This window comes from Pieris brassicae, chromosome 13, assembly GCF_905147105.1.
Source record: "Pieris brassicae chromosome 13, ilPieBrab1.1, whole genome shotgun sequence".
NCBI lineage: Eukaryota > Metazoa > Arthropoda > Insecta > Lepidoptera > Pieridae > Pieris > Pieris brassicae.
In genome coordinates this window covers 2,818,461-2,842,886 of record NC_059677.1, presented here as the reverse complement: position 1 = coordinate 2,842,886, position 24,426 = coordinate 2,818,461, and the positions used below count along the sequence as shown (strand labels likewise).

Here is a 24,426-nt window from a genome sequence, read left to right as displayed (position 1 = left end):
CCAATATATATAAAACACAATTTATTATAATATTTTAATATTCAATTTCATTCGTTTAAAGATTAACTATTATTCAGGATTCCTTTATCCTTATATTATGGAAAGGGAAAAGGGCGCCCTAGAATAATAATAAAATTGAAGCGATAACAAAAGTGAATTTAGAAAGAAAGCCAAATAGAGAAAGAAATAAAGAAAGATAAGAGACCCTTACCCATGAATGAGTGAGTTATGGGGTTCCGATTAATAGTAATCAAGGAAGTACTTGCATTACAAGAAAAAAATGCATTTAAATGTTAACTGTATATTCTTCAATTTTATATGGATTCAATCCATCAATTTTATTCAATTTAAATATATAATTTTATATATATACAAATATATATAATACGTACGCAACGTTTTTGTTAAATGCAAAATATTGACGCCTTTTGTCGTTAATTATGGCTAACAAAACGATTGTTTGACGTTTTTGTTGTTACGTTTGGTCAGGAAACGTCCACAGAATACTTATTGCAAATATTACATGTGCCCCAAGACAGTACAATTACAGTAGGTCGGTACAAATACAGTAAAATGCTTTATATTGTCGTAGGTATATAAAATAAAAATAAAATTGTCTTTATTCTAGTTCTACACTAAACTAAGTCCATGTCATTTAAGTTTTACACTAATACAAGAATTTGGAGAAGGTTTTCAGGCTCTGACCTGAAAACGTTCTCCAAATTCTTGCTCCTCTTTATTCCTCACGACAATTTTACAATTCTGCCCGCTATATAAGCATAATATATATATAGCATAAGGTATTCCATCCATTCAAGTTTCTAATGGGCGTCCTCTCTTTCTTCCTCTCACTAGGCCACTCCAAATAATAAGGAGTAATCACAGGATGCGCAGAGTGTCAGAGACGTTCTAAGACCGTCGAATTACTTTATTATTCAAAAACATTGTTGTTGTCAAACGTCGCAAAACCAAAACAATAGATTTTTTAGCAATCTTTTAAATCAGGTAAATGTAATAATGCATAGTACACTACTGACATAGATTCAATCTGGAGACAAGCCCCACGTGTGACTGTGCGCGCGCACGTTCAGACTCGCCCTTAAATATCATGAGGATGATTTCGGAGTAGATATCCCCCGGGCCCGGCGGGAGACGCTAAGCCCACCAGACTAAGCAAATAAAATCTCTTTTTATGAAAGAGGACATTCCTGCTGCCTTCTGTCACAGATCTGCCTGATATTCCGGCATTCCGTATTAAACATAAAAAATTAAAAAAAAAAAACATTAACAAATTAACAAATCATTATTGTTGCTTATTATAATTTGGTACGTATTTCATTGTGAATTTCTGCGTGCTGTATTTTTTATTTGTTTCATAACGGGCTCATATAATTTTAAGTGATTAAAATAAAATGGAAGTCGAATTGGTTCGTAAATACCTTAGTGGGCAGCTGGTTCCACATAGTGGTGGTGCAAACCACAAGCGGCAGAGCCTTTCTACTGTTCTTAAATATCATTAAATCTACTGCTAATACAGTAACTCAGAGACGGATCGGGCAGTCGCTTGCGCATCGCTATGACAAATCAGTTGAATCATTCGTATACTATTTTGAACACTTTGCATTCAACCGCGAAACTGTGCGCGCGCGCCGTCGTACCGTTATCATTAGTGATAAGATCGTTACATCATTGTGATAAGGACCTGTTAAGTTTAATATGTGACTGTGGATTATGGGAATGGCAAGGAGATTGAAAATTACTGTGGTCGGTGATGGTATGGTGGGCAAGACATGCCTGCTATATGTGTATACAAGGAATGAGTTCCCCACGGAGTATGTACCTACAGTGTGAGTACTTGTCACCTGTTTGATTGAAGTGTAGCTCGTTGCGAATTCCGTGCATAGTGTTTCTGATTCTGATCTTAGTCGTGTCCTATTAAGTACAAAGTCCTTCTAATTCCATATTCAAAATACTATTTTCCATCTATTACCAATTCCATCGAATTCCATTTAAATCAAATTTATATGCAGCACAAATTCCCCCGTATACCAAATTACTACATTTTATTGATTACAATTTAGCGTAATTCCATATTCAAAATACTATTTTATATCAATTACAAATCTCCCCGAATTCCATATTCGAATTACTGTCCTCTATCAAATACAAAATTCTCCGAAAATATTCATATCCAATTCGTACGCATAACAAATTCCCCCGAATTCCAAATTCAAAATATAATTCGAATCCATTCAAAAATACTATACTATTCCAATGCATTATTTATCGAAAAGTGCAAGTGTAAAGTAAAAAAAACTAATGAGGACCTTTAATGTGAATCAGAAGTAGCAAAGGCTCTGGGTCATTCTGAATCGTTAGTAGGTATTTCTTCTATGATTCAAGGCAATTTTCCTTATGACGTCGTCTTTAGGTTTAATCGATACGTGACTCAGAATTATTTGATGTAATATTGAAATTGATGTCCATGAATATTTTTTTTATGTAACACTGGATCGTAATGTAACGGAATACAAGGTAAAGGATCTTGCGCGCAGAGATATAAAATTTCTTCTCGAATTTAGTACCGATCACAACCAAGATACTACGACGCCTACAAAATGCGATTAAAAAATCATTTAAATCTATCTCGAACACACGAACATAGTGTCAAAACTAAATTTGTTTGAAAATTTGCCAACACGAACTGCAGTTTTCATAGAAATGTAGTTTTCTTCTTTCTAATCTTGACTAAGCCCCCTTACCCCACATGTATATTATTCCCTATAACCGTAATTTCTAAAGCGCAAGTATATCTATGTAATACCTGCGTGAAATGTAATCTAACTATATACAGTAACTTACTGAGAGAAAGTTACTCATCGCCTTATAAATATTTTAATGTATCTAAATATAAAATAACTATGCTTCTAGTTACAGCACAGTAATGCCCAATAAATATTAATCCAGTGACTAGTTTTCACTTTCTATACATATGAGTAATTTTAGTAGTGTTCATATGGACAGTTTATAGGTTCAGTTATGTAGTACGTATACTGTCCGAACTGTCGGTTTCAAAGGCTAAATAAAACAAATACGCATTCATTGCATTCACTAAGCAATATCTTTTGGACATTCGTAGAAGTTTATATCCTTCAGAGGCCTTTTAACCACTTTCTTAAAAACAAATATTCACCCATTCAAAACTTTAAACATTCACTAACTATCTTAAAAAAAACATCTTTTGTTCTATTACGTTACGTTCTGAAACGGAAAGTATTCTGCTTGTGAAACATTAGCTTAATTATAAAATTGTAAGTGTTATGTAGTAATTATTATGTCAATATGTACACTGGAAGAGACTAGCTGCCCACGACACAGGGAATCTTGTGGCTACTGCACTTACCTTTATCTAAATATCCCTTTTTAAATATGAAATAAAGTTTTTCAAGTGAAACTTCTTTATCGGCGTTGGAAAAAAGTTTACCGTCACATTTTTCGGTTACGCCATTTTTTTCTTGTCCCTACCACGGTTGATTAGAAGACGTTCGAAGCCATGAATAACAAAAACATAATAACGATAACAATGATAGTAATAATTCCATTGCAATAAATGAAGTAGTACTGCAATATGTAGTAATAAATGTAGTAGTAGTAGTTATAAGGTAAAATGAAATAATTTTATTATTTGTATTCATGTATATAATAATAAAAGCCTTTAGTTGAACTTTATCTAACCAATTTCTGTAAAGTTGCATATAGCAGATCAGTTTCACTTCTTACGTGTGAACACTAGTACACGCATACATTTTTTTCATTTAATTTCTAGATTAAATCAACTGGTATTTCAGTGTTATCAAAACTCTAAAATCATTTCTATAACGCGAGAGCTCAAATAGTTGGAACAATTTTCGTCCTACGTGTGATCTAAAACTCCACCAATGCAAACGTATCTTCAAAGATGACATTGTATACAAATCATTACTATTAATATATTATATTCAAAATGTATTTAACATTACGCTCGACAATCAGTGCCAAACTCATTAATCGAAGTGAGATAAGATAATCATTAAAACGACATAATTTTTCTGTCTTTTACATACAAGTATTTGTAAACTATAAAAAAATGCAGTGGCGTAACAATACCATTTGGGGCCCGGGAAAATTTATTTTGATGGGGTCCTATCAGTAACAATCCTTACCTTGTATTTAGTTTAATTTAAAAAACTTCGACATTTTCAGCGTACTCAATTACACGTTGTATATGTCCCACTAAAGCCACAATTATAACTCCTCTCTTAGGCGACAGGGAATGGTTTGAGGCCCCATGCTAGCCCAATGCGTATTGCATTCATCCATAGACATCATATAACATTATGAATTCATCATCTATTCGCTAGCTTTTCGGTGAAGGAAACGTGAGGAAACCCGCATACATTTACAATGAAATAAAAATAATAAAAAAATTGAGCTCGCGGCCTCATGGGCTGGGGCCCTCTTGGGTCGGGCTCCTGTGGCAATTTCCCAGCCCTGACACCCTATTGTAACGCTACTACAAAAATGTATACAATTGCTTAATGATTAAGTTCATGATATAACAGATTCTCTGAACGTTTTGCATAGGGCTGGATTATTTTTATTACTTATCTATGACACGCTAACGTCGAACTAACTGTTATGGTCTCTGGCTGAATGACCAGCACTGGTGAACACGTTTGCTTCACAGCATAATCCTGACCCAGGGACAGTTACTACCACAACACACATACACTCTTAAAATGTCCTTGTATTTTTTGTTTCCATAATTTTTGTGGTATCTTTTTGAATAATTATTATTTTTATTTTGTGTGTTTCCGTGTATATTTCGTTAGTAATAAATGTGTTGATAATCTGTTCACCTCTTGTTGATTCTATTAAATATAAGGTGGGCTGAAAAGTTTGTAGGCTAACATTTTTTTCCTATAGAAGAATAGTTCCTAATAGAAGAAAAGGAGTTCACAAAAGAGAGAGCGACTGTACATGAATTACAATCTAGCATATACAATAATTATGGCCGATAATATTATGTTAAATTAATTTTTTACAATACAAGTGAATAGCTAAAACTAAGGTTATGTTCGAGTGAGTTCATTAACAGTGTTCTAATGTTTTGACACTATCTTTGTTTGTCCAAGACCGACCTTGTACTTTCCATACAATTTTTTTTAAAATTCTTTTTCATAGAATTTGTTTTGATTGTCAAATATCGAGAGCGATAGTTGTATCGTTGGACCATAAAAATTTCCGATACCATTGTTATAGTACGATTTGTCTGTAACTTTAAAATAGGCATCAGGAGATTACCTTGATGAGCGCAAAATTTACATCTAGCGAACATTCTCTAGAGGTCTGAAACCAGGAGACGTCTGGGGACCAAATCTGGAGAATATGGTGGTGTACCTGGGCATTATATGTGCGTATTTAACATTCACTCGAATGATGATGGAACACATAGTGAGGAAACTGGCATTTGACCCGAACTCGAAGGCGTGTGTCAGACACAGGAGGCTGATCACCGACTTGCCTATTAGATTAGACAAATAATCAAAGACCCAAACCTAAAAAAGGGTGTGCTTTTTGGGTTTGGCAAGCTGTTTTCGTCACGATGTTTAACTTCACCGTTCGAGCAAATGTTAAATGGGCACATAGAAAGAAAGTCCATTGGTGCACAGGACCTTGAGGATGAGAGTCGCACGCTGAAGCCACTAGGCCAACACTGCTAGACTAGGTATTGTTCAGTCAATATTAAAACGTGTGGCATTGTATTGAAACAATTGTTTGGAATTCTTAATCCTTAATATTTATAATGCGACAGCATTGTTGTATTGTCTGCGATTTCCTTTAACTTCATAAACTGAATAGGTGTACACTGTTGATAGCTTTGCTGCAACGGAGTGGCATCCGAAGTCGAGGCAGAATATGAAATTCCACCCATTTATAAATATCATTGGTTAAATCTGTGAATCGACCCGAGACAATATTTTTTTATGTAATAGGAGGCAAACAGGCAGGAGGCTGACCTGATGTTAAGTCATACCGCCGCCCTTGGATACATTGACACACGGCTCGCAAGTGCGTTGCCGGCCTTTTAAGCATTAATACATTCTTTTCTTGGAGGAAGGCAGGACGGCAATAACTATATATACTTGTTATACGTATATAATGTATACACTTTTGCCGCGTATATTATATATTAATATAAAAAATGTACTTATTAAAAAGACTAAGTTCGACTATAAAGTCGAACTTTAAAGCTTTAAAAAAAATATCGCTATTGTGAATTTTGTGAATATTATATTAAAATTTACATACTTGTATATAATTTAATAGATTTGATACTTCATAAAAATTCAATAACAACCTTGTAGCAACATGATATTTATAATTATTTCGAAGTTAAAACACAATTTACTTTTTTCAATTCCGATTAATATTGTAATAATGAATAACGATTTCCTTAGCCAAATAAACGATTCTAAAGATAATTAACAATAATATATGTTTTAAAGACTGTACACTGACTTTACACTGTTGCGTCAGTGAAGCTGACAGATGTCAAATGTGGTCTATCAAAGTTGGCCTTACTGTTTGTTTACGGCCGTTACCAAGGTCCTTTGTATTTTGTAGTCAAAGACCAAAGCCGATTTGTATTTTAAGGAGACATTTTAGTATGCAACTTTGCGTAAAGTTATTTTAAAGTCTAAACACATACATTAGTAGGTTAAATTTTAACCTACTAATTTATGTCCAACACAAAAATATACAGTATTTACAACCTGACCTTTATAGCAATATTAATTACAAAATTACAAATAGATAATTAAAACAAATTTAAACCTTTTGGTCCTTCTGGCTACCTATGTTGCCTGGGGTAAATTAGGTATTCAGCCTCAACTTATATTTGTAAAACAAAGACAGTATTGTTTCTTTTTTAAAAATAGCGCTAAGTTGCAATCCTCAGTAAAGGTGAGATTAAGAAGAGACTTAGCGTGAGTTATGACTTGACAAATCCAATACATTTTTGACGTAGATTTAGAAAAGTAAGGTTACAAAATCTTATCCCAATTGTAGGGGGAAAAAATTGACGTGAAATGAATTTGGATGAAAAAGGTCAGTTGTCAAAGCGTGAATGACATATGACAACTGCATTATACTCTGTATTTGTGCTACAAATTAAACAAGGGATATTAATTGATATATTATATTTGAATATGTATTACATTTTAGCTGCGGTCTGCGGCAGGATAAATCATATTTACGCAATTGTATTACTTAACCACAAACGTGTTTACCGACTACGTAACAGGAGATTTCACAGATGTCGCAAATGTGCACAGATAATAACTTCTGTCAAAATGTTATAGATTAAGTAGAACACTACTGCTACGAGTATAGTTATAACAAATTTAAGTCAAAAACATATTGGATTCTTACATACGGGAATAATAGTTTGTGCTAAGACTCGTTTCTGAAATTTCGCCCTTTGCACATGTCAAAATTCAAACACACAATTGAATGATAATTTAAAAACAATTTTGCACATATTCTAGATGCACAACAAATCAAATATAATCTTATATATATTAGGCTTAACATAAATAATATCCAGTAGCGCTTCCGCCCTTTATGTTTCTGGGTGGGTATTTTTATATTATAATGGTCAGGTTTCTATATCTGACACATGTCATCGATTTTCGGATTTGAGACACGCCGATTACCTCACTATCCCTGTAGCAATCAGACAGGAATTCCAATGGTGCACAGCCGTGATACTGTCAAACTTAGGGTTGTCATCACTTTGTATTTTGAAGGGAAAATGCGTTACGCATATCCTCCCGTGGCACGACTGCTTTGTGGTTGAGGGTTATGTGCTACGACGCTGTGTTCTCCTACGGCGTCGCGAGATCGACCTCCCTGGCCCTTTCCACCTGTTCTTTATAGCGCATGACGGCCTCGCAGAATCTCACGTGCCGTCTCTGTCCATGCTTGTAGCTGCTAATCTCACAATATTATCAAGAGTAGCATCCTCGCCCTGTAGAACGCTTAAGCCACTAGGCCAAGATTACACGAGGATTCTCACATCGTACAATATCCTTCAATAGTCTTGAAATTCAATGTTTGATAAACCTTTAAAAAAGCAGATTTCGCTGCTCAGCCTATGATATGACATGCGTTGCAGGCTTTTAAAGTGAAGTGTTTTGGTATTAATAAACCTACACTAATATCATAAAAAGTAAACATGTGTATATGTACGAATTAATTAAAAACCGATTTAGAAAATTCTTTCCCAATTAGAATCACATTAGTAACATAATTATCATAAATGTAATTGTTATTTATTTTATATTTTTATTTAGTAACATAGAATGGATATACGCCACGCCCTTTTCAGAAGGGGTTGGCAGAGAACACTGATTTCCACTTGCTACGGTCTCTCACTCTATCGCTTCTACTGGATATTCACCACGCTCGTCGTACTTTTAACTTGTCTCTTCTCTAGTCTTGACTGTCCTATAACCCCTACATGGGGCAGAGGGCGTGTGTCTGTCTGTCAGAGACATAGAGTCTCCGTCAGGTTCGTTCTCGGATCAGGTTTCTCACTGTTTCTGATAGTGGGGCTGCCACTTTAGAGCTTCCAGACAAGCTCGGTTTTATTACGGGTTACCTCCGTAGTGAGTGGATTCCACCTTTTGCCCTACATCCTCAGCTCATCTGCAGCTCTAGGTAGTGGGCACGCGAAAGCGTGGCTACAGCAGGTCCCTAGTGTTCCACAACGTAACACAGCAGATGGCTTGTTTTGGCTTTTTCTAGGCAATGACCTCACTCTACCAACGATTCCCATCCCCAACTTTCCACCCCCTCTTCTCTAGTACCAGCTGGCATTTTTATTAATAATAACAAAATAATAAAATGCTCAGCTGTCACGAAGAGGGATAGACTATTTCAATAACTGTAAATTTGTGTTTCACTTGGCCAGAGTTACGTAAATTATATATATATTAAATATATATTGAAGGGAACATAGAAAAAAAGTCCGTGGGTGCACAGCCGGGATCGACCCTACGACCTCAGAGATGAGAGTAGCACGCTGAAGCCTAGGCCAACACTGCACGCATATTCTGAGTAAAGGCCTTCACTTGTCTTCTTTATCTTACCAGGAAACACACTCCGTCCATTAGTGCGCGGAAAAATTGCCTTAACACACACTCAGTTGTGGAACTTATTCGTTTAGTGTATAAAAATGTGTTTATTTCATAACAATTTTTAGATTTAAGACCTTTTTAATTCAAGCTAAGTAACCTCTTGAATAACGGAAACACTAAAAATTCTACTTACTTAAAATAACATTTTGTTTGTTATAAATAAAACATTTATATACCATCCGCACTGAATATGAATGCTATTTCGATTAAAATTTTCCCTATTTTTGATGTTTTTACCCTAAAGATATCAGAACCCTTAATACTGCCATGGCCCAGCGATACTGACGTTTCGTATGGAAGGTCGTTGATCACTCAATATCCGTAGCGCTGATGTCGGATTGGGATTTAACCTTAATCATAATCAATAACGAAACGTAAACCGCATACTTGCTGCGAGATATCATGAGACTTTACGTTTTATCAATTATCACCGCTTTTTTGCTGTGAATTCGACTCGCACTGTCAGCATCGAGAAGCATTCCCCACTTATTCTCGCAGCTTAATAGCTTTCTCGACTCTTCGCCTCAAAGCGATCTATTTGTTCGTATATATTGTGATTAATTTATTGATATCGTACTCCTACAGCTAAAATATATTATATTTAATATAAAAAAAACAGATATAAGTATATAGTTAACATATAGCCAAGATGGAATACATAATATAAACAAAAAAAATCAAATATTACAGAAGGAATATATATATAATATATACATAATTATTCAATACAATTAAACGAAGTAATACCTAATATGGCTGTGTTGTGCTATCACACAAAGGTGAGGGTACCTATCTACGTGAGAGTGAGTATAGATACCGGCAAACATCTTGAACAAATGGCCTTGATCGCGTGATTGGTAAATCAGTTGACGTTTGTGTCCCGCGCTGTGTACGAAGCGCAAGAAGTTTGCCGGTATCTGTACGTGTGTTTAAAGATGTACTTAGAAAAGATATTGCATTGGTATTGCATAAGGCTTTCACGTAATTTTATAAAAATCACTGAATTGTTTTATAATAAATTAAAAACCTTGGACTCTCACCGTGAGATCGGGATCGCTTGGTATTGAAAGTATAGAGTAAGTGTCCTGGCCAATCGCACTATTACCGTACTAAATGACCTTGATTGACATCTCACGTTAAAATAAACGTAAAGGGCGCGACAGTTAACAGTTAACTGTCCGTCGCGCCCTCTAATTTAGATTCACATAATTCGAAATGTTGTTAAACTTTGTTGAAAGAGTGTTAAATTGGTATCCCAAACTTTAATTCTAGTAAAATATAGTTTTCTTCATAGACAACGTTAAAATTTTGTGATTAGATTAATAAAAAATGATCTTGTAGTTTGTATTTTCAAGGAATAATCAGCTTACATAATAATGCGTCATTCTTTTATCAAGCCTATTAAACTGTACTTCTTAGCGTGATGTTAATTAATAATAGCCTTTCAGAACAACAATCTTTCCACCAATTAGTTCAGTCTCATCCACTTTTTAGAACATTACGCTTCAAAAACGCTGTTTTTAAAAAGAATTATATATAGGCACATAATCAACAAAACAGCAACAAAAGTTATGCGTTGCGTAATTTTTTCGGATATATATCGATTTATAGAATTGTTAAGGAATTAATTTGATTTCAGATTTGACAATTACGTGGGTCACATAATAGTTGACGGCGAAGAAGTGGAGATGGCACTTTGGGACACAGCCGGACAAGAGGATTACGAACGACTTAGACCTTTATCCTATAATAGTGTGAGTTTTATAAATATCAATATTATTTTTGACGATGAGAGAAGGTTGAGTTCTAGATAGAGCTTGACAATGCCTACAAAGAGACAGCGACAACCTACCAGAAGAACGCGTTTTGGTCACAGCTAATGGATGTCCAGATTGAGCTTTCTGATAACGAGCTAGGTTTGGATATCCATTGCTCCCCCACACTATAAAATCGATTTACGTTTTGTCACATCAAAAATTGTATATTGTGCTTCTTTACCAATGTATCAGTATGTCGAACGTTGGCAAGCCAATACAATAAAAAAAAATCCAAAAATATTCCGCACCGCATCTATATGTTCGCGATAAACTCAAAATCTGTTGCATGGAATTTGTGGGCGGTCATCAATATCTAGGAAATTCTACTTCATGAAGGTTTAGGTATAAAATAAATAATATGTCAAGTAAGGTCGAAGCTGAAGTATGTAGTACCTTATAAGTAGCATTGTCACTTTTCAGTAAGAAGGTTTTAACGTTATAAATTATTTCAGACGAATTGTTTCTTGGTGTGTTACTCTGTGGGAAGTCGATCTTCATATGAAAATGTTATTCACAAATGGTACCCCGAATTGAAGCATTTTAGTTCATCAGTACCTATTGTACTAGTAGGTAAGTGTTTTTATTGATATAATTAATCCCATTATGGATTATTCCAAGTCTAAAGTAATAAATATTCTAACTATACTGTAACTCAAATTCACAACTTAATCATTTTATCATATAAATTGTCCCTATTTATAGAGACATATGTTCATACATTTCTTAACGCTTAATACGATTCGTCATCCCGCTTAAAACGCCCGTACCCTCACGTCGTGTTGAAAGAAGAAGAACTCGTGATACTGCAAGGTTTTCCTGGTTATACTTCCATTGATGACAAATTAGCACCGTACGAAATTCAATCAATTGAAGATCTTATTAAGAATGTGAATAACACACAAAACGAGGCCCTAAGTGATAATGATGAAGACGAAGATGAGTCAACTCCGGTTTTGTCAAACACCCAGACATTATCAACTGTTAATGATTTAAGACGCTATGTAGCTTCTTTGGATCAAAGCGAAGACGCACTGCAAAACTTGAATTATATTGAAAATCTTTTAAATGCATCAAAATTTTTCTGTCAAACCAAAATAAGTGATTATTTTAAATAATTTGATTATAATTACACTAGGTATTTATGTAATTTATAAATGTATAATTTAATACTTATATATACCAAAATCAGAACATAATAATATGTAGTACGTATTATTGTCCCCATCCCGCATAATACGCTTTCTCGCTTAAGACGCGTTTTTGGTAGGAGGAATCGTCATAAACAGGTTTTACTGTATATTAAAAGATTTAAAATAATTAAGTTTTTATGCATAACAAACGAGACCCTAAGTATCGGATATATAACATAAATTAGGTTTAAAGAAGTTTATTCTCATTATAAACATATAACACTTACACAAACAAAAGGTAAAATATATCACGATACCTCCGTACACTATATCGAAGTCCATCTACCAAAAAAACTCCGCTGGCGTATTCAGAACGGGTCGAAAATGTAACTAAGTGTAACTACATATTTATGTATTGGACGTATTTGAAATTAAACAGAAACACATGTATAATTTGAATAATAGTCAAAGTGTTGGCCTAGGCTTGGCATCACCGTCAACCTTCTGTCAATGTTATAACGCTCGTATGGTGAGGAAATCTTCATGCGGAAACCGGCACACCTTAGACCCAAATAGACGATATTTGTCAGGTGCAGGCTGATCACAAACTTGCCTATTAAAAAAAAGATTACGTAACAGATACATAATATTATGTATATGGGGTAGAAACTTTGTCGACACGAACTGTCATTTTCATACAAATTAAGTTTTCGACTTGCTACATACACTACTGTTCAGTCATCTTGACTAAACCCCCTGTTCCTATAACTAAACGGTTTATTTTTTATACGTAATATTGACGAACTTGTCGAAGGCCACAGATCCGAGATTTTCCAAACATTTGACGCAGACGGATTTTATAGACTATGATAACGTTTGATATTGTCAACTTATTTTAAATATGTAAAATCGAAATCAGTCATATGTAAATGAGCAGCGATTATTTAAAACGAAACGGAAGTACCAAAATATGGTAATGTTAGTTTTAGATATGTATTAAATAGGGTCAAAATTAATTAAAACATATTATTTCAGCGACCAAAACGGATTTGCGCAATACAGGAAAAGCTGTGATCACGACACAAGAGGGAAAACAGTTGAAAAGAAAAATACGGTGAGTTGTAATCGAACGAATTAATTTAGCCTAATATAAATTAATGGTTGACGACTTCAAATAACACTTATCATCGAAATTTCTATTTCTTTTAGTTTCTTAACAAACAAAAGTTCCTTCACTCAAAATACTATATCTTGCAAACTAAAAAACAATTTCTGTTTTAAATACTAAACTAAACGTCATTACGTCTTGTCGCTGTCAGATGTCAATTCTATTAATTATCAAAATTCTATTAAATTGTCATTGTCACTTCTTACCAAATTTTGAGGGCCAGCGCTTAAAAGGTTTTACGTCATTGTTTTAGATCAAAGTCTGCTTTATAAATTCCAGCCAAAGTGGCAATAAGAAAAGCAATTATGGTATGAACGAATAGATTCCACAGATAAATATGCCTTATCGAATCAAAAACTTTGATAATTTATTTAGATAAATATAATGCTCCTTGTAATTAAGTCTGGAGAGTATTCTTTCATAATCTATATTCAACAAAATCAGACTAAACTAAAGTTTGCGTAGATTTGAATGAAATTGAAAGTCACAAAGCAACCCTAGAATAAGATAAACATGCCGAAGCGCGTTTTTAAAACATGAAATCTGTTAATTCTATTATCTATGACCCGTAGATCTGCCTATATACTTCTACAGTTTAGATAAGGACAAAAAGAAGAGGAATAAAAGTACATTTTTAAATGCGTTTGTCTTTCATTGTTGAGATAAAAAATATAATGGTATCATGGACGGGTGTCGGCAGCTGCCATATCAGCATTATCGTTCACAGATAAGAAATCGCTCAATACTAACTTCCGTCCATGACTTTACATAGCACAATTAACTTAAAATCGAATAGTTATGAATGAATATGATTCCAAAAACAATTTCATATTATTTATTAGTGACTGTAGAAGCTATACAAATTTTTAATTCTTTTAACTATAAATTCATAATTTTAAGAACCCGCCAAAACGTTTCTTTAGGTAAGATGGCGTCGTAATCATATATTGACAACTAGAAAATTCTGTCAGTAAATTTTGAAGAAAGGAGGTAGATAGTTCATCTTTGAAATAGTATTAACTTAATCTAAGCCTTTGACAAAGTCAGTCAAGCTTTACTAATTCAGAAACTTTGGAATTGGAGAAAACATACTGAACTGGTCTAAGTCATATCTTCGTAATAGGCCTCAGTATGTAGTTATTGCGCTGAGTCGATTCCACATTGCGCGATCTGGTATTCCCCAAGGATGTCATTTGGAACCCTTCTTAACATTTGTGAACGAAGTTAAGATTATAAAGCTCTGTAAAGTTTTCTTCGCTGAAGATTGAAAATGTATAGCTCTACCTTCTACTCTCGTTGAAAGTGATCTGAATTGTATAAAGTTCTGGGGCTTATTAAATCCTTAATGTAAACACATCCAATACACCAGAGAAAACAGCTTGTTACTGTGTATGAGGTGAACTGTGAATTAGAAGAAATTATTGATAGAAAATTAACGTTTATATCTCAAGTTAATAAAGTTGTCACCACATCCGCACGAATGCTCGGATTTGTTTTGCCTGTAAAATTAAAACAATTTTGTATAGCGCGCAGTCAGTCAGCAATATTAAATAAATACGGTTGAATTATATGCGATCTATTCAGAACGCATTGAAAGTATTCAAAGATCGTTCACTCGACATCTTGCATTCATTAGTAGATGATTTTGTGATAGACACCCATACACCAGCGTTTCTAGCTAGTGTTACGGTCTTATACAGATACAGAACAGATCATAATAACTGTTTCCTATTTTTTTTTGTGCCTGGGCTAGGCTTACCAAAGTTCTTATGCAATTGGAACATACATAATTTTGATTCACTAAAATTGAATTGCTCACGTAAGACTTCCGACTAACTTAATTGATAGTTAAGAAATTATGTACTTGGTAATTATTAACCAAACAGTAGGTTAATTTTAAAACACATAATGAAATACTATTAACTAACTACAACATGTTAGTTTTTACAAGTTACCAGTAAACTTCTAGTAAAAACTAAAACATATATTTAGTATTTGTCGCGATTGTCGTGTATTTTAGAATAGACTGATTATATAATATAGTATAGAAAATGCATTATATATGACGTGGTGTATTTTAATAAATAAATCTAACTTTATATAGAATCTGTTGGGGAGAATGTGAAGCGGGGGGTGCAAACGTACAACGGCAATTTTGATTGACGCGTATGGTACTCGTTTGAAAGCGTATGGTACACGTGCGGATACGTTATGTGTTAACGCGTATAATACTAGAGAAGCTGTTGGTGCCGTTGACCAATCACAATTGAACGGAACGACTCGTTCCATGATTTGTTTTACATTTTCACCTCAACTGTCAACTGGTAACACATAATTTTAACTCTCCATTCTCTTATTTGTTTTCTGTTCTGATTTCTTAACTGTTTAATTAAGCAAGATCGGGTTTCGCTTCTTCTTAATTTGAATTACTGTATACTATATTTTATGCATCACAAGCATACATTTTGCGTATAGGCAATACTGTACCAATCCTTAGAAGGCTTATCCGTACTAGGCCGGCAAGACACTTGTGAATCTTCTAGCATTATGAATATCCATGGCAGGCACTAACATCAGAGCCTCCTGCCCGTTTGTTTAATATATTAGGTCCTTACATAATAAAATGGCGTTTTGTATGGGAGGAACAGAAAGTCGAATATTTTTAAATATAATATATTTAATTAATCAAAGTATGAACCATTGTTTTCTATGCATTTTTGCCATCTCATAGGTAGTTCATTGATCCCTTTACTAAAAAAAACCAGTCGGACGGGAATCAATAAAATCTGTGAAGGCGATTTGGACTGCCCCATCAGAGTAAAAATTTTTCCTTTGCAAGAAGTTGTCCAAATTTCGAAAAAAATGGTAATCTCTTGGAGCAAGGTCCAGGGAGTACGGAGGATGTCTTAGACATTCCAATTGAAGCTCCTCTAATTTGGTAGCCGTCTGTTGTGCAGCGTGTGGTCTAGCGTTGTGGTGAAGTAGCAGTGGCGTGGAGCGATTGACCAGCCTAGGTTGTTTAGCCGCTAGCTTTTCAATCATGGTTTGCAATTGTTGACAATAGACATCAGCCGTAATAGTCTGGCCAGATTTGAGAAAACTACAATGAACAATACCGGCACTAGTCCACCAAACGCTTACAAGTAACTTTTTTGGGGTTTAATTTTCGCTTGGGGCAGGATTTGGCTGGCTGGCCAGGACCAATCCAAGGATCCAACCATTGCGCTGAGCGCTTCCGAGTATAAAATACAGGTTTAAAATACCTTCATATTGTGCCGGTTCAGTAATGTAACGCAGCAGTCGACGCGCGTTTGACGGTTTGCTTCAGTCAATTCGTTCAAGCTTTTTAATCTTCTATCTAACACCGCAGCCTGCAGCTCACTCGGACGTGGTTTGCGATGGATCCGCTTCCACAATAGCCTTCAATACTTCATTATGAACTTTATGGTCTCAGGCCGTCCACGGGGCTTGTTCTGCAGGTCGAAATTTCCAGAACGAAAACGTTGGAACCAAAAACGAACTGTGTTTTCTTTTGCAATATGACCGCCATACACATCATTCACCCTTCGTCATCAATACGTACTCGTACTCGTAAATAATGCGATACTTTAAGTTTTCCATTTTGTAAAATGAGTGACGCAAACAGAAAAAAACAAATGAATGACGGTCATCGAAGCACAAATACATGAGTAAATAGCTGTACAAATTTGATTTTGGAATTCCTTCCCAAAGAGGAGAACATCGTGATTAAAGTGGCCAGTACGAAATACGCCAATTTCATATGGAGGGACCTAATAAAATGAAGTTTTAATATATGGTTAAATTAAATGATTCCTTTGTAACTGTTGTTTTTATTATTATTAAATATTACTGTTACTTGAGATTCAATCCAAAAAAATATGTCGCACTTTGCTCTAAAACAATATAAAATAAAGGTTCAATTGGACAAGTAATGTCTCTTTTTTTATCCATATAGATAGAACATCCATATATGAACATGAATGAACTGTTGTCGATATATTTAGTCGTTAAATACATATAGTTTTGTGTTTCACGATGATTGTATTCTGGGCAGTGGCCGGTCGCTCGATAAGAGAGAGATAAGAATTGTGATTACAATGTACCAATAGTAATTATGAAAGTTTATGTTCCTTTATATATTAGTCTTATTCGCGGGTGTACGTTACCATAAGCAGTTTTCTTTTCCAGCAAAATCTTGAAGTTAATCATCAAAACACCAATATGGCATTCATAACGTGACAAATGCATAATGATTTCGAATATAATTTAAAAATAGAATTACATGAAAATAAATATTTTTCTAATCATTTGTTTTATGACAATTACTCGCCTGGGGCAGGCTAAAGTATTTCGCCGTACGCCTTGATTTACGATCGCTTTTTCGCCATTAAAAAAATCTTTAGTCGCTTGGAATATTATTTTTTTATTAATTATTTTAATATTTGATTTCAGAGCTGCCCAGCTGGTGGAGTGTTCGGCTTTAGAAAGAGTAAATATGCACGAAGTATTTGAAGAGGCGGTGAGAGCAGCGATCAAGAAAAAGCCAGTAACTAAACGAACTTGTCAATTTCTTTAAGAAAATTACAATTCTGATATATATAGCTATCCGATTTGAATACTAATAGTAACTGCGCCGGTACTCTGTAAACTTCAATGACGATAGTGATACCCACCCCGATTTATTTACATGGAATTGCAGTGTTCTCTCAAAATTCATCTGCGCAATGGAATTGCACGGTACAATAACTCAACATAAGGGTCGCAATCGCCATTGAGAGTTATAGAGTACTGGCGCTGTTTCATGATAACATTGAATTATTGTAAATTTTATAATGCAAAAAGATTTCATTTTGTATCAGTTATACATTGGTTTTCATAGTACCCGAAAAGCTCTAACATTCCGATTTAGATTCGTAATACTTACCCAAAGATTCGCCAAAAGGAGTCTTGTAAATATACTATGAAGATAAATTTTCACACCGCTATGTTTAGTTTTCCTTTAAAAAATTCAATAGAGGCATAATTCTTATAAATGTCCTCAAAATTGTAATCCTACAATACCCCTACCATAAATAATATATAAAAGTTAACCGAGGCTACTACAGAAAGTTTACTGATGTACATACATATTTCTGTAATAAACTATATAATTTACTATTAACGTTGTGTCCAGGATAGTAAAACATATCGTTTTGTTTCAGGAATAGTTATAATTTAACTTTAATTATATTATGTAGTTGTTTTCTTTTATATGTTCCACGATCCCGTGGGAAATATATTGACGCAAACAAAATGGTCACGGAAAAAACATCGCCATTTTTTTCAATTCAGTTGTCAGTTACAAGTTAGTTACGATAGATATTATTGTAATATTTGTGCCAAGGGTACTGTTCCAATTAAAATATTTCATTTATTATGTAGATTATAAATGTATCAAGCGTGGATCATCATAGTCAAAAAAAGACTAGATCATAGTTTTTTGTCATTTATCGTGACGCCTAATTGAATCCACTTTTGTCCCTTTTCGCTTTTGGTAAATGAGATTTCAGTGATTTAAGAAATTAGGAATCTGTTTGTTTTCTTTATTATAAGTCGATTACTAAATTACGTAAGTGACTGTTGGAATATTATATAATTTTTATAACAGACATTTCTAAAGCATTCATTGTTGTGTAGGGGTAACCTATGGGGTTCATAGTGAATGATTTATCCACTGTAATGCAATATAATGTGCCAAAGTTTAAAAGAGATTATTAAATGTTCAATCAGAGTTTGATTTTTCTAATGGAAATTAAATATTTATATTTACTAATTGTAGATCGGTTGGAGATTTTTTAAGGTATATAATAGTTTTAATCTACTTAAAAGTATCTGATTGTTTTATATCATTCTTTATTACAGTATTTTTAATTATATTTACCTAAAGAAGTTTTTAAGGCTTTTTTAATTGTTATTAATGATAAAACCCATAGTTAACGCCATAAAGTTAATATTTAGGGTTTTGAGTTCATCAATGGCTTAGTTAAAAGCAAAGAAATTTAAGTACATTACGAAGAGCGGGAATTTTTAAAATTGCCATACACAACCATATTTTCGGGACACTTTAATAAACTTATTATTACCAGTAATTATTTGTTGATCAGATGAGTTTTTTTGGGTCATGTCAGCATACTATTTTAATTTCTTTGATCCTAAGTAATCGTAATATAAAGAAGAGGAAATACCAAATAATCTAATCGATTAAAGCAAAAAACAACAAATTGTTTATCGAACTTTAAACATGTATTTTTAACTCAAGGTAAATAAATAATAGTAGTCTACGACCCTGTTTCTATGATTTTAATAAATGGAATTGATAAATGATTATACTTATCTATTTTACATCGTTGGTTAGTAATTAGTAAAAGGTGTCCCCTATTGTTAAATGTATTTATGCCTAGACGAAGACTGCAAACTTTTCTTTTACAATTAGTTTTCAAACCTCAACAGTTATGTGAGCAAAAAGGTTTTATGTTGTTTATGACATGTGACAAAAAATAGCTTTTCCATTACAAAAACTTTCTTTTTTCGTTTGCTGTCAAAAACTGATCTTTCTTTAGATTATTAAAGCCCTTTAATTTTAAAAAAATCACTTTAACTAAGCACTTATCTATCTCTTTTCATCGCAGCGTAATCATAATTCAACAGAAAAGACGAGTTTAAAAACCGCTCTGATTCCCTAAACTGAAATTGAGAGAACGAGGTGCATATTTAGCGTTTGAAATTTGTATTAATTGTGTATCAACATTGAAATTTTAAATTATTTGTAATTAAATTGAATACAATCAATAAATTCGTTACTTAAATGGTGTTTTAACTCATGCCTCGACTAGAATTACAAAATATTTCAATCTATTTATACTAATTATCCATACGTTATGCCCCTTGCCTACGTAGACGTAGTTTTTTTTACTTGCCTGTTAATTCCTGACATGTGTCAACGATCGTTATGCCTAAGATACGGCGGTCCTCCCGAAGTTTGCCTCAAAAGAGGCCGCTAGTTATATTGGAGGATGGTGGACCGACAGAGAATTTTCTGAATAAAGGTCATTCAATAAAAGATATGTTTTATTAAAAATATTTAATAATAATCAAATCATTGTATCACAATTAACCTCGCAAATTAACAGATTTTACAAAATCACACACCAGTACTATTTACTAATTTTTAAACGTCTAAAAATATGTCAATTGTCATTATGATGCGTTTGTCGGTTATAATTCCTGCATATTGGATAAGGAATAAAAAAAATGTTTTGTATAATATGATTTCACGTACATTTTGAAGTATATAAACAATATGAAATATTTATTATCCGGTTGTGTCGTTATGTAGTTCTTGGCAATGGGCCGTAGTTATTTTAACATTTTCTCCACTATACAAACGTGCCGACACAATATATATACAAATGACAAAAATAATATTTGTGGCTAGTAGTAGCTAGATTAACGAAAAATAGCGATTCCTAAAACCATTATAATTATCAACTTCGATATGCATGTGAAATAGTTTAAAAAATCTTTACAATTGTTTAATATTCAAGGAATTATTTCGTCAGTATTCAAAATCTGTAAATCAGTTACAGCACCGGTCAATAAATAGGACTCTCCAATTTTCGTACTTTGTGTGTTAAAAAACTGGTAAAATGGATGTCAGGTCATGAAGGATATACACAACTTGATGGCATTAGCAAGTCAAGGTTATGGTACAATCATTTAAAACATGACAAGTTTCGACAATGACCAGGCCTCACAAAGTAATGCTAAACAAATTTTATCCCAAGCCCCTGCCACGTATTAAAGATGATTGAAAACTACTTTTATAATTATTTTCTTACAAAACGAACAACAATAAAGCTTTAAGCGTTGAAGGCACATCTAACGGTAAATATCGTACAAATATATCAATTCGAATTATTAGTACTACTAAAATCGAGAATTCATTGTGATATCGACTTATGATCGTAACTCTCGATATCGCGAATGGAAGTTACATCCGTAACGTCACTGGAATATTGAATACAATAATTGTTTTGCTTTTGTTTAATAAACACAAAGTACAAACTCTCTAGCCTGATGCCAGTATATTAGTTTTAAGCCTTAAATCTACTTAAAAGAGTTGACATAACTACAATATTACGGAAACTTTAGCCAATGCAGCATCGTTAACATGAATTATTTGTCAATAGCTTATCCTACAACTTGTGTTTAAATAAGTTAAAACAACCTTATTATAATACTTTTTGGTAACTGAGGAACATTATAAATATCGGATTGAATTAATAATAAATGAAATAGCTCTTCTGGAGAAAAATATTTTTAAAACTTGTCAATTGTGAAAATTGAGACTACATCAAGTCTAGTTAATAACATAAATATTTGTGCAAAACAGTGTTTTTCAATTTCAAATTAATCAGTGTTACACTAAATATTTTTTAATCCAGTCAAAATGACCTCCTCCTTCATAGATATAACTTCGTTTAACAGTTCTTGATTATTGGCCTGTAATTGAGCTATTATAGACTTGTGTTTCTTCTCCTTTTCCTTTAATTGTCTGATGGTTGCATCACAGACGTCTGCGCATGGTGTGTATCCACCTTCAAGATGGGTTAAACAAAGACCCACATTAATAGCGTAGTAGATTATTTGTTTAGCTATTACAAAGGCTTCATTGTTATTCTGTATATGTTTACTATGCAGAGATAACATTGACTGTATGTTAATAAAAACATAATTAAAATCTGTTGCGTAGATTGAAAATTTTAGATGCCTTGAGTTACAACAGTGACAGCTAGTTTTTAGATCCTGTAACTCCTAAAGGCAGATGAGACACAGTATGAATCAACAGTTTTTAAATGATTATACTAACTGTCATAACTGTTTTACCAAATCTAATTAAGAGGTAATATGTCATGTGCCGTAACCATTGGCAGTGCAACTGTACTGATTATAAACACTTACCTGGTTTACCCCTAAGTTTGTCAGTTAACTTTTCATTCTCCAGTGTCAACCTTGCTATCTTATTTTGTAATGATTTCTCATTTGCCTCCTTTTGTTTCACCACATGATTTAACTTTGCACGGGTGTCAATTAACTTCTGATACACTTCATTTGATTGATCGGAAACCCTTTGAGCAGAAGCAACACAAGCTCGGGACTCATTTTTCTCTGTGTTCAGTTTATTTTTTAATTTTCCCATGGATCCCTTAAATTATATATATAATAAAACATAACATAATTAGATTTATAGTTTTCTTAAGATTTTTTAACTAAAGTAAAAATTATAATTTTTGTAAATAAATAGTATATGGAGTTTTTAAACAAAGATGTATTATAACGATAACCGTGTGTAAGCCCTATGCTCAAATTTATGTAAAAATTACATTGTCACTTATTGCAAGCTTTTTAAAGGAGTGTAAAAACTTACATTTAATTGTTTGTTACTATGTTCCAGAATATAGTTTTGTTCTTGTAAGGCTTCACATTTTTCTGAAATATTTTTATAATGATGCAAGAGTGTCCATACAGCGTTTATCAGTTTTATTAAGGCATCTGAGCTTAAGGTTTCCTCTTCAATGTTGATATGAGGGTTGAAAACATAACTTATGTTGAGAAGACCTAGTTCCTATAATTAGTTGAGTTAGTTATATAGAGCTTATTCCACACTATAGGTATATAAAGATTAAATCTATTTATAAAACATATAAAAAGTGTAAATTTGTTCATTAAGAAATTCTTGATACACTTAGAACAACTAAAAACTGCTTCGACTTAAACATTACCTCTGAAAGTCCAATTAAACACTCCTTGAAATTATTGTTCGTACATGGTTCGTATATTGTAGCTCTTTTGTTTTTGTAGTTTTTAAAAAGTTCTTTAATTTCGTCGTCAATATTTTCTAAATCAGTAAAACACGACATTATTGCCTCTTGCAATGTAAACACAAAATAACTTTGAACATTCAAATGTTAATACAAATAAATAGATATAGGAATAATTTATGAACTGCTCTTTTGTTTTTCTTCGTTCACAGTAGTCAGTTTACCGATTAATTCAAAAGTCGGAACAAAGTATTTGAAATTTTAACAAGTAAAAGTTAGTAGTAACAACAAAAGAAAATTTCAAATTTTGAACAAAAAATCACATGTAACCACAGATTAAGTAGTTTTTTGTTGTACATTTTCGTTGACAGGTAATTTCAAATATGCATTAAAGATACATTCAAGTAGTACAAAATAGTATAAAATTCCCATCTTGCAGTATAATAGCTTTTTGATATTTCTTCATGGTTTAGTTTATTATCGGTTCTATGTTTATTATCTCGTATAAAATACTCTCTAAATAAATGTACCTCCTTAAACCGCCTCTAGCTCTCTTGACCCTCCCTTAATTATGTGGAGAAACCCCCAAGTTGCATCACTGTATTATTGTTACACAGGTAAACACTACAACAGAACTATTGGCTATTGCCATAATATAAAAATACTACAACAGTTAGTGTTTTTTTCTATGTTTAAAGTAGTATAAACGCTACATTTTATAAATTTAAATATACTACAGGCTAAAGATAATCCAATACGTTTAGTCATACGGGAATTATACTCAGCGCTAACTATTCAATTTTGAATCTTACTCTAAGATTGACGAGTTTACTCACTATCTTTACTCTTCGAGCAAGTATTTATTTCGTTCATAAAAACCTTTTTAAGAAAATAATCCAATAATGGTATCTTTTATGCGTAAATAAAAACGTATAAACAACTCACTGTTTATTTAATAACCAAGTAGTCGTGAGCTTCCGAATGAAAACAATATGTGTGTTGTAGTTAACAACGAAAAAATTCGTTATTAGAAACTAATAAATATTTCTTCTAGATTACAATTGTCATAACTGGGGCATAGGTTCTATTAATAGAATTTTGTGTAGAGAATACGAATATTATTTGACAAATATCAAGTAGGGGTTAGATTTATGTGCATGACACATCGTTATGTGCCATGCATACGAC

The 24,426-nt window shown here is 33.2% G+C and overlaps 2 protein-coding genes across 2 annotated transcripts; one reads left to right on the top strand and one right to left on the bottom strand.

Moving 5' to 3' along the window:
* The first annotated feature begins 1,619 nt into the window (after positions 1–1,619).
* On the top strand, positions 1,620–18,656 carry LOC123717683 (ras-like GTP-binding protein RhoL). Its single transcript, XM_045673822.1, has 5 exons — positions 1,620–1,847; positions 10,882–10,996; positions 11,512–11,629; positions 13,225–13,303; positions 17,831–18,656. The coding sequence occupies exons 1-5, from the start codon at positions 1,732–1,734 to the stop codon at positions 17,952–17,954; spliced, it is 552 nt and encodes a 183-aa protein (XP_045529778.1). The 5' UTR covers positions 1,620–1,731; the 3' UTR covers positions 17,955–18,656.
* Positions 18,657–20,489: 1,833 nt separating this feature from the next.
* LOC123717682 lies at positions 20,490–23,511 on the bottom strand. Its single transcript, XM_045673821.1, has 4 exons — positions 23,200–23,511; positions 22,845–23,042; positions 22,379–22,622; positions 20,490–22,014 (listed from the first exon to the last, which is right to left on the bottom strand). Exons 1-4 carry the CDS (start codon positions 23,335–23,337, stop codon positions 21,842–21,844), a joined length of 753 nt encoding a protein of 250 aa, XP_045529777.1. The 5' UTR covers positions 23,338–23,511; the 3' UTR covers positions 20,490–21,841.
* Positions 23,512–24,426: the final 915 nt, after the last annotated feature.

What these genes read in the sequence shown, in the direction of transcription:
- LOC123717683 (XM_045673822.1), top strand. Translation starts at nt 1,732, where the DNA reads ATGGGAATGGCAAGGAGATTGAAAATTACTGTGGTCGGTGATGGTATG. An exon ending in AGTACCTATTGTACTAGTAG is followed by an intron (nt 11,630 to 13,224) that starts GTAAGTGTTTTT and finishes ATATTATTTCAG; the next exon opens with CGACCAAAACGGATTTGCGC. An exon ending in CAGTTGAAAAGAAAAATACG is followed by an intron (nt 13,304 to 17,830) that starts GTGAGTTGTAAT and finishes ATTTGATTTCAG; the next exon opens with AGCTGCCCAGCTGGTGGAGT.
- LOC123717682 (XM_045673821.1), bottom strand. Translation starts at nt 23,337, where the DNA reads ATGTCGTGTTTTACTGATTTAGAAAATATTGACGACGAAATTAAAGAA. An exon ending in GTTTAATTGGACTTTCAGAG is followed by an intron (nt 23,043 to 23,199) that starts GTAATGTTTAAG and finishes AACTAATTATAG; the next exon opens with GAACTAGGTCTTCTCAACAT. An exon ending in ATAGTAACAAACAATTAAAT is followed by an intron (nt 22,623 to 22,844) that starts GTAAGTTTTTAC and finishes ATATAATTTAAG; the next exon opens with GGATCCATGGGAAAATTAAA.